The sequence below is a fragment of the Rhineura floridana genome, chromosome 1 (assembly GCF_030035675.1).
Source record: "Rhineura floridana isolate rRhiFlo1 chromosome 1, rRhiFlo1.hap2, whole genome shotgun sequence".
Taxonomy (NCBI): Eukaryota; Metazoa; Chordata; class Lepidosauria; order Squamata; family Rhineuridae; genus Rhineura; species Rhineura floridana.
The window spans coordinates 149841272-149850664 of NC_084480.1; the positions used below are offsets into that span (position 1 = coordinate 149841272).

At 46.9% G+C, this 9393-nt stretch overlaps 1 protein-coding gene across 1 annotated transcript; it reads right to left on the reverse strand.

The window, feature by feature from the left end:
* Positions 1–1233: 1233 nt before the first annotated feature.
* On the reverse strand, positions 1234–8589 carry GAPDH (glyceraldehyde-3-phosphate dehydrogenase). Its single transcript, XM_061637404.1, has 12 exons — positions 8525–8589; positions 7719–7764; positions 5530–5629; positions 4801–4907; positions 4614–4704; positions 4147–4262; positions 3920–4001; positions 3083–3234; positions 2908–2986; positions 2204–2287; positions 1705–1802; positions 1234–1458 (listed from the first exon to the last, which is right to left on the reverse strand). The coding sequence occupies exons 2-12, from the start codon at positions 7739–7741 to the stop codon at positions 1389–1391; spliced, it is 1002 nt and encodes a 333-aa protein (XP_061493388.1). The 5' UTR covers positions 7742–7764; positions 8525–8589; the 3' UTR covers positions 1234–1388.
* Positions 8590–9393: the final 804 nt, after the last annotated feature.

Here is a 9393-nt window from a genome sequence, read left to right on the forward strand (position 1 = left end):
AACTTTCACTGCTGGTATGCAGGCTCCAGAGATCAAAAAAAGGTTAGTCACCCATTTTAAGAGGATCCACATTTTGGAATGCAGAACATCCCTCCTTTCCTCCACTTGCCCCCATTATGGGTGTGAGCTAGGGGTGCCAGGTTCAATCCCTGAGACTGATCCTGTATCTTTAGGAGAAGAGAAAGTCAGCCAAGTGCAAGTGTTCTTGCAACACTGTAATGGGAAAAACCACAAAAGATCTCTTGGAGGCTGGGCCTGGCAACCAAGTTGTCTTCTGTATCTTTAAAAGTTGTGCAGGGGCAAGGCAGAATTCCACCTTGTGGTTCCCATTAGTGTTGCAAGAACACTAGTTGTCTACCTCAGTGCTACAAAAAGGCTGCAATTCAGCTCCATATACTGTTTTTTGTGATGGACCAGCACTTTTTTTGTTTTACATAGTAACCATTTCGTGCTAGTAATCAAAACATTTTATCAAAATATGAGTACTGACACCTAATTGTTTATTTAAAAAGCACTACATGTATGTAAGTTAAGATGGGAAAGTAAACAAAGAAGGCTGCAAGGTAAACAAGTCATTTCAGGTGAATATTTGTGGAAGTCAAGCAGATTTTCCAGTGGCTATTCCAGCCAGAGCTGCTGGTACATAAATGATACCACACCACTGTAGCTGTTTTCCAGCCCTCAAAAATACAGTTTTGTTTGTTACCAACAAGCCAATGTCTTTTCCCTAATGAAGCTACAACTGCTTGATAATCTTGTTGCCTTTTCTAAAATTATAGAAGTATCAAAACAGATAAATTTTCTGTTGTAAATTTACAGTTACTTGATTTTTTTCTATAAACCATCTCATTTACTGTATCAACAAATGAAGTACTCTAAGTAGCAGCCCATTCAGTTTCACTCCTTCAGATAGTGGCATTTTGGACACTTGAAACTCTGCAGTAGTTAGGACAGATGCCCATTCAACCCCTCTTTGAAAGAGACAGCAGTGCGGCATCACCACCCTAGCACTGAACATCCCAGCTCATCTTTCACATAGATGGTCCTTAGAGCAACACAATTGCTACATATAAGCAACGCAACCATCAAGTAGGAAATTTTTATGCAGAAGCTTTGTTCTGCAGCCTGCATGGGGTGGCTGTAATGTTTTAAGCCAGACAAACTCTTTTTGAAAAAGACAGCATTTGTTCTCACACTTTCACTTTCCCACAACAACAGGCAAGACAGCAAGAGTTTTCAACAGTGATGACTTTATTGAGAGGGGAGATGTTACTGAAACATTCACGTTTCTTCCAGCCTCTCCACTTCCTCAGAGGCAGATGGAATGGAGAAAGCCTCTTACTGCAAGATTAGAGCGAGTTTTAAGGGGAAAAAATGGTACTCTGCTTTTACTCCTTAGATGCCATGTGAACCAACAAATCTACTATACGGTTGCTGTATCCAAATTCATTGTCATACCTGAAAAAGAAAGCAGGAAATAGTATTGTTGCTGTAGTAGCCTCTCGATCTGACAAGTGGGGATGGGGAGGAAGAAGAGAGAGCAGCAAGTCTATGTCACCATATAACACATTGCAAGTGCTATATTCCCCCCTTCCAAACTTCAGCAGGCCATTGAATGTCTGGTGCAATTCAAATAGCAAGAATTTCCCACTTCCACCCCAGTCCCAAGCCTCTTTCCAGTGGTCATCTAGCCCCATCTCTTACCAGGAGACCAGCTTGACAAAGTGATCGTTGAGAGCAATGCCAGCAGCTGCGTCAAAGATGGAAGAATGTGTGTCACCATTGAAGTCAGAGGAGACAACCTTTGGGAGAAGGAAGAAGACTTACAATGCTAGGCAAGGCTGAGCAATTAGGAGGAAGGCAACATGCCCGGTTATTTCTCAGGGTATGGTCTGAAGCTAAACAAGTCTGGGCTCCCCCCAGTGTCTGGGAGGCTCCCTTCAGTTCCATGATGAATGTGAATCATATGTAATCAGTCATGTGGGGCAGGGGAGGAAAGAGAGAGAGAAAGGAAATTGTACCACAGATACAATCAGCAACATTCAAAACTATGGCACTATCTTTAGTGCCATCACCACAATAGCAGGAATAGCTACAAAATGCATCAGTGCGCCAGATAGTACTCTCTCCACATGATTCATCTGCACGCACAAGGGAAAATTCAAAGTAGATGGTGTCTGCTGAAGCAACCATGACTGTGTACCTGATCCTCGGTGTATCCCAGGATACCCTTCATTGGGCCATCAGCAGCTGCCTTCACAACCTTCTTAATGTCATCATACTTGGCCTGTGAGAAAAGAGATGGGAAATGTTTTAAAAAAGGCAAAGCAGCCTGAGCTCAACAGGTATGCGTAGGAGCTTATGGCAAAGCCACTTGCGACTTAAGACCCAGGGCAGAGAAGAAGAGAGTACAATTACACCGCCAAGGCATATTGTTCTCTTAGTCTGCTTCCTAAGCCTTTTCAATAAAGTTTAGGGCTGGCTCACCAAGGCAGAAAATGCCACCATCCAATACACTGCAACATTATCTGCACTGGATGGATCCACACACAAAATTCTTGAAGGTTTACCTCTAGTAGAAGCATTGTGGGTACCGGGGGCACCTGCCCAATGGGGCAGCTAGGTAATTTTAGGCCCTGGACTAAAAGAAGGGGGCTTTAGATGGCCATGTGCATTATACTTCAGTTTTGAAGCAATTAACATTCCTCCCATCAATCCATGCTTTACAACTCATATGTTACAAGAAACAAAAAAATTGTGTGTGGAGTTCCACATTTTAAACTCAAATCATACAGGAATGAAATGGAGTTTGCTTATGGTGCCACAATGCTAAACAAATTTACTTGTAGAAAATGGTCTATGCTACAAGAGCAGAAGGAAAGGTACTCCAGGTTGCAAAGTACTCACTGGTTTCTCCAAGCGGCATGTTAAGTCCACAACGGAAACATTTGGAGTGGGGACGCGGAAAGCCATCCCTGTGAGTTTTCTGTGGGTGTATAAGGTGAATCAGGTTAGGGTGCACATATTCCTCAGTTTGATCCCATGCCTCTGATGCCACTACTGGGGAAACAGGAGGACTTACCCATTCAGCTCAGGGATGACCTTGCCAACAGCCTTAGCTGCACCTGTGGACGCTGGGATGATGTTCTGAGCAGCTCCTCTGCCATCTCGCCACAACTTCCCAGAGGGACCATCTACAGTCTTCTGTGTGGCTGTGATGGCATGGACTGTGGTCTGGCATCAAAAAAGCAAGACAAGACAACTGTTCACCCCAAGCACAAGATACTTTCCATGTACACAACTGTAAGAAAGGACTCTGAACTGTATAAGCCCTTTCATTAATCCCAGACAAAGTTCCTCCTAGGTTGCCTTTCACCACTGTAGTCATGCTTTGAACAGCACTTGAGTATAGGGGGGGAAATGGTAGTCCTATCTAGCCCTAGTTCCTGAGGCCTTTCAACAATCAATCCTGCAGTGGGAAATTTCGTGGTGAGGGAGAGAGGGCTTAAAGAGTTAGGTAGTAACTGCAAAAGAGCCAGAATATGAACCCTGGTAGTTTAATACTGTATCACTTATTAACTAGTAATTGAACAGAATACTATATGTATAATTTTCCTCATACCTCCACAAGGTAGACCCTCATTAAAAAGAGCTACAAATTTAGTCAGAGCAGGGATGGAAAACCTAGTGTTCTGTAGGTATTGTTGGCTACAGCTCCCATCATCCCTGATGACCATTGGCCATGCTGGCTGGGGCTGATGGGAGTTGGGAGGCCACAAGCTTCTCACCTGAGTTAGGGGCTTGGAATATCTGTGAGGGGTCAAGGCCTCCCCATCTCTAGTGGAAGGATCTTGACAGGAGGCCCAGGGTCCCCTGGCAGTGAGGAGTGTGCACAATTAGGAGCATACAGTTCACTTACCATGAGGCCTTCCACAATGCCAAAGTTGTCATTGATGACCTTGGCCAAGGGAGCAAGGCAATTGGTGGTGCAAGAAGCATTGCTAGGAGAAAACAAGAGCATCTAAGTGGATTGTTACACTGTCACCCCTGTCAACTTCTAGATAAAAAAAACCTTCCAGGTCTTACATTAGCAGGATCAACACTCTGCTCCAATTATTATTACCCCAGTTTCACTTCCATATTTACCTGACGATTTTCAGAGACTTGTCGTATTTCTCATGGTTGACACCCATCACAAACATGGGAGCATCAGCTGATGGGGCAGAGATTACAACACGCTTAGCACCACCCTTCAAGTGAGCCTAATAAGGGAAAGGCAAAACCTGTAGTAATATGTTCACTTAGGTAGGATGTCTTATCCAAGGGCACCATGACAACCAGGGCAGAGATTTGGTTAGTGAAGTGATGAAGAATGTTGTTACTAAAGGCCTATTTTCAAGAGTTACCACAATAGTGAATGAGCCCCTTCTCTGTGGATTTATCCTGTGCTGTCATGGTTGTGTTTGGAAGCCTGCAGCCACATGGATGAGGCAAACTATGTGGCTTTTCAGACTTGATCACTGCCCAGCCTGGGGAAATACTGAGTGCACCGACACCCTCCATCCCCTGGAGAGAGGCCTCTCCCAATGCCAGTCTAAATACAAGCTACGTACGCTGGCCTTCTCTGTGGTAGTGAACACACCAGTGGATTCCACAACATATTCTGCACCAGCATCTCCCCACTTGATGTTTGCAGGGTCACGCCTGGCAAAGAAGATGAGACAGTTTAGATGCTGCAAGTTTCTGATAAAGCCAGCCCCTGCCAGGCAAGGAAAGCTGGAGTGGAGGGATGTTACTCACTCTTGGAAGATTGTGATGGCATTTCCATTGATCACCAGTTTTCCATTCTCGGCCTTCACGTCACCATGGAAACGGCCATGAGTGGAGTCATATTTGAACATGTAGACCTAAGATGGAGACATTCAGCATTGGTCTTGGCCTTTTTATAGTCCATTTCTGCTTTAATCCCTTAAACAGCCTTTCTCACTTTCCACCCCCCAAGATGTTTCCACCCGAGCTACTCTCAAATACAATGCTGTGTGAACTGACAGTAGAAATGCAGTTTGATGCTGTTGCAGTTTGTGGGGAGGATGTGAAGTACAGCTGTAGTCACAGAAACTATGGAAGTATAGCCACGTGCCATTTCACACCATATTTTCTCCTTGCAATCCTGAACAACTACCTGCATCTGTGCGTATGGAAAATGCTGGTAACAAAATAGTATGAACTGGCCCTTTGAAATTCAGCATCTCATTCATATAGAGATGGCATAAATAGTTTGGTTTTCTGGCTCTGCTTCAAGAGTTCTTCAGCTAGGGGCTACGTAGTCTAAACTCTCAAGGGGCACTTGCTCTATCACCCCTAACTGCCCGATGCTGCTTGCTTTTAGCCTGTAGACAATCTTCTTGACAGAGTTATTACCAGCTTTCTAGATAATATCAAGAGTACTATTTAGCAATTCAAATAAACAGTCACAAGGCAAGTCATAGCCTGTTTTTGACTTCACAAGGAAGAATAGTGGATTCTCACCATGTAGTTCAGATCAATGAAGGGGTCATTGATAGCCACAACCTGGACTTTTCCAGACATCACTGCAGTTCTGGTGGCCAGACGGCCAATACGGCCAAATCTAGAGAAGGAATAATAGCAACAGTCACCAAGTTCAGGACAGATAAACAGAACTCTCTCAAGGTGTTCTACAAGTAAGAGAAAGCAGAAGAGTACTTCGAGAAAGAATCAAGGACCAAGTGTTATGGGGAGGAAGGGGGGGAGGAGAAGCAAGGGTTCAGGCATGTTATACTGCAACTTGTGACAACTTGCAATCCTATGGCAACCACTGGGATGGACAAGGCTTTAGACCAGAATCTGACCCTATCTTGAGCAAAGCAAGCTTATTCTAGAAATATTTCCTGCCTTAGGCATCAAAAACACATAGCAGACATCTTTCTTTGTTATGTCAGTATCATTGGACACAGTCTGCAGGGACACTGTGTAAGCCTCACTAAAATGCCCAATTCCATTTAGTTTCATATGAGGTTTGTTCCCAAGACTGTGACCCACATAGTAGACCTTCCTAATCCTATTCTGGCACCCTCAACCAGCAGTCAAAATCTGATGCCCAAGGCAGCTGCATCATGTTAGAGCTATCTTCAACAATGAACCGTAATCTGCTGATGGCCAAAATGTGCTTTGGCAGGATACAGCTCAGAAAGCCCTCTCTCAGATTTTCTTATGGTTAGGATCAAGAACTAGTGGGGGAAATGTGGGGAGGAACAGGGTAACTGGAAAAAAAACTCAACTAACTACATGCAATACCACTTCCCTCTGCATACCTCCCAGTACCCTATAACCGCATGGAGCTAACAGTCGCTTTTGGGTCACATGATGAAGGCTTTGTGTTTGAGACAAAGAGCATCTTTCCATGAGACCAAACCACCATTAACCCCTTTCTGCCAAAATGGCTGAAACTGGTAACTAGCAAATCTAAGGGACAAGGAAAAATGTGGATTGGGGAGGCCTGAATCTTTCCACTCGGTCATGAATCTCAGTTTCAAATCCCTACTCAGTAAGTGCATTTGCCTGAAAAGTTGTGCCAGATTCATCTTAAGACTACTGTGAGGGTGTCAGATAAGAATTAGTAAAGGCTCTGTACAAATGAAAGCTCCATAATCAGTATGAAGCTGCTTTGAGGAAAGTCCTTTTCGCTCACACATTTACTTCTGACTTACAGCAGCAGCTGTTGCTCCCTCTTATCTCAGACAGAGGGTCCCTCTCAGTTTTGCAACCTGAGATCTTGGAGGTGCCAGAGACTGAGCCCACAATCTATATGCAAAGCATGTACTCTACCACAAATCTATGGGTCATCTACAGGAATTCTGCCTGGAAGCAGCTTTGCAGTATTTCATTAGCTGCCTTGCGCTGGGAAAGATATTGCTTAGGCCGTCTCTTTCTCTCATGTTGCATCCCAGCAAACCTCTCCTCCTTTACACCACCAGCCCGCTGCAGAAAGGTCAGGCCCTAACTTTAGAGCCAGCTCCCTCCCAAGCAGTTATCTGGTTACAGTTTCCTGCCTCCATGTGGTGTAGGCAGAAGGTCACATTATTTTTGGGCCCTTAAGACAAACAGACACACAACCTTCCCTTTGATTTTTAGAGCATGGGGAAGAGGCCAGAGTTGCAAGAGAGAGAAATAGAGAGAAGTGGGCTGGAGAGGACCAGGGACCCCACAAGCCGCTGCTGCTTCCTGCCCCCAGTGACTCAGCAAGCACAAAGCTCAGGTAAGTGAGTCACCACTGCTCCTCTGAAGCCGAGGCATGTCCTGGCCATTGGCTTCCCCCATGTGCTTTCTCTATACTATGCTGCACACATTAGTCAGAGGCGGCCAAAAACCTGTTGGGTGCCATCTGTTTCAAGGGGGCAGCCAGGCTGACAAGGACAAAAAAAGATCCTTGTGAGAAATAAACAGCTGCCAGGCGGAGGCAGATGACCAGAGTGACCTTCACATGTCTTTGCAAGGGGCAGGAATGCCGGGCTGGGTCCCCCAAGGCTGGGAGTGAGACAGTAAGAGGCATCCGGACGCCAAGAGTTCCCCATTGGCTGGAAAGTTCTCCAAGCGCTGCCAAGGGACAGCCCCTCCTTACTTCTCCCAGGAACCAGGCTCCTCCCTTCCTCCCATGCCGAGGCAGTCTCGCCGCACGTCCACCCCGTCCAAAAACTCACCCGTTAACTCCGATTTTCACCATCTTTGTCTCTGGAAATAGCGCTCCTGGAGAAAAACAGAAGATACAGGGTTGCTTTGCACTACGGCGAGCTCCGACTCACACCAGCAGAATCTTCGGAGACTGAAAGAATCTCTTATCTCCCGGTCCCATCGCCAGGAAAAATCTTCCCTTAGGAGAGGAGCCGCCCCACGCCCAACAGAGGGGAGGGAAGCAAAGCCCAAGATCCAAGAGGCAGCAAAGCTTCATTGGGGGAGTGGGTGGATGGGTTTATTACACTAACGAAGCCTTCCCTCCCCCCCCCGGTGATTTCCGCAGTCGCCTTTCAAGCGAATCTCCTCCCGCAAGTTGGCCCGGGAAACTTTTGTTACTGGCCGAGGCCGAGTACTGAAAGACGCGGACCCCTCGGGCTGGCCAGGGAGGAGGCCCGTTCAGAGGAGGAAAACTCCCCAGCCGTCCAAGCCTGATCCTCCGCACGGCTACTCAGAAGTAAGCCCCGCCGCCCAGTTCGATGAGGCTTCACTCTCTGTAACAAGCGCCCACAGAGCTGTAGCCATTCTCTCCACTTTTACGCCCGCACAGCCAGGAGCCTAGTAAAAACAGCCCGTTTCCTGGTAGACGGAGGAGGCTAGGCGAGCGGAGAAGCGACTCATCCAAGCTGGATTCTTTGCCGCGGTGCTCTGTGGACCCTCCTTCCCCGAGGGCCAACAACAACCAGCCCCGCCGCCCTTCCTCCGGCATTAGCCTCCCCAGCCAAACAAAGTACCAAAGTCTGCTGCGTCTCCCCTCCCCTATGAGGCTTCTTACCTAAAGGGTCCCTGACCTAACTCAACTCCGCAGTACAGTGAGGAGGTGAGAAGGAAGGGCCCCCGTGCCCTCTCCTTTATACCTCCCGGTATGGTAATTACGAGGCCCGGCCCCGAGCTCAGGCACCAAATCAGAACCCGAGGGTGTCTGAGGGGAGGCTATGTGCAGCCCTAATATCGCGAGTGTAGGCTCCCCAACTCACTTCCCCGACACCTACCCCCCCCTTCGGTGCCTGCTCCTATGCAGTTGAAAATAGCCCTTGTTCTTTCCCGCCAAATTTCATCACCATTAACCTCATCCAGATTTTTATTTTGGGCGGGATAACCTTCCAAACCAGGTTTGTGCCTCAGAGATCTCTAAAGGGGATTTGCAGCTTTTGCTGGGGCAGCAGATTCTTCACCTATCCATTACTCGGCCTAGCTAAATGGAGGGATAAGAGGGTGAGAGCAAAGAGGATTCGGTATAATTACATTTTCCCCGCCAGGAAGTGAGCTTCCTGGTGAAATCAATGCCATTCTCTTTCCCAGCGGGCACATTCGGAATGTGCCCTACCCTGAAGCTTAGATAACAGCACCTGTGCTTTTTGCAATCCTAACAAAGTTTTTAGTGCTTAATTAGGGCCCTGAATCTGGCACGACAACTCTCTGGAATCTCCAAAATCACAGGCTAAATATCTGAGGGCAAACAAGAAACAGCCCACATTGTCACGTCCTGCTTGTGGGAACTCTCAGAGATACCCGCCTGGCCACTGTTGGGGAGACCGAAATGCTGGACTATATGGCCATTCGTCTGATTAAGCAAGGCCATTTTACTGCCCATATTAGCCAACTGAGTGACACAGAACCTCCATGTTCAGGGCAGATAGTGGG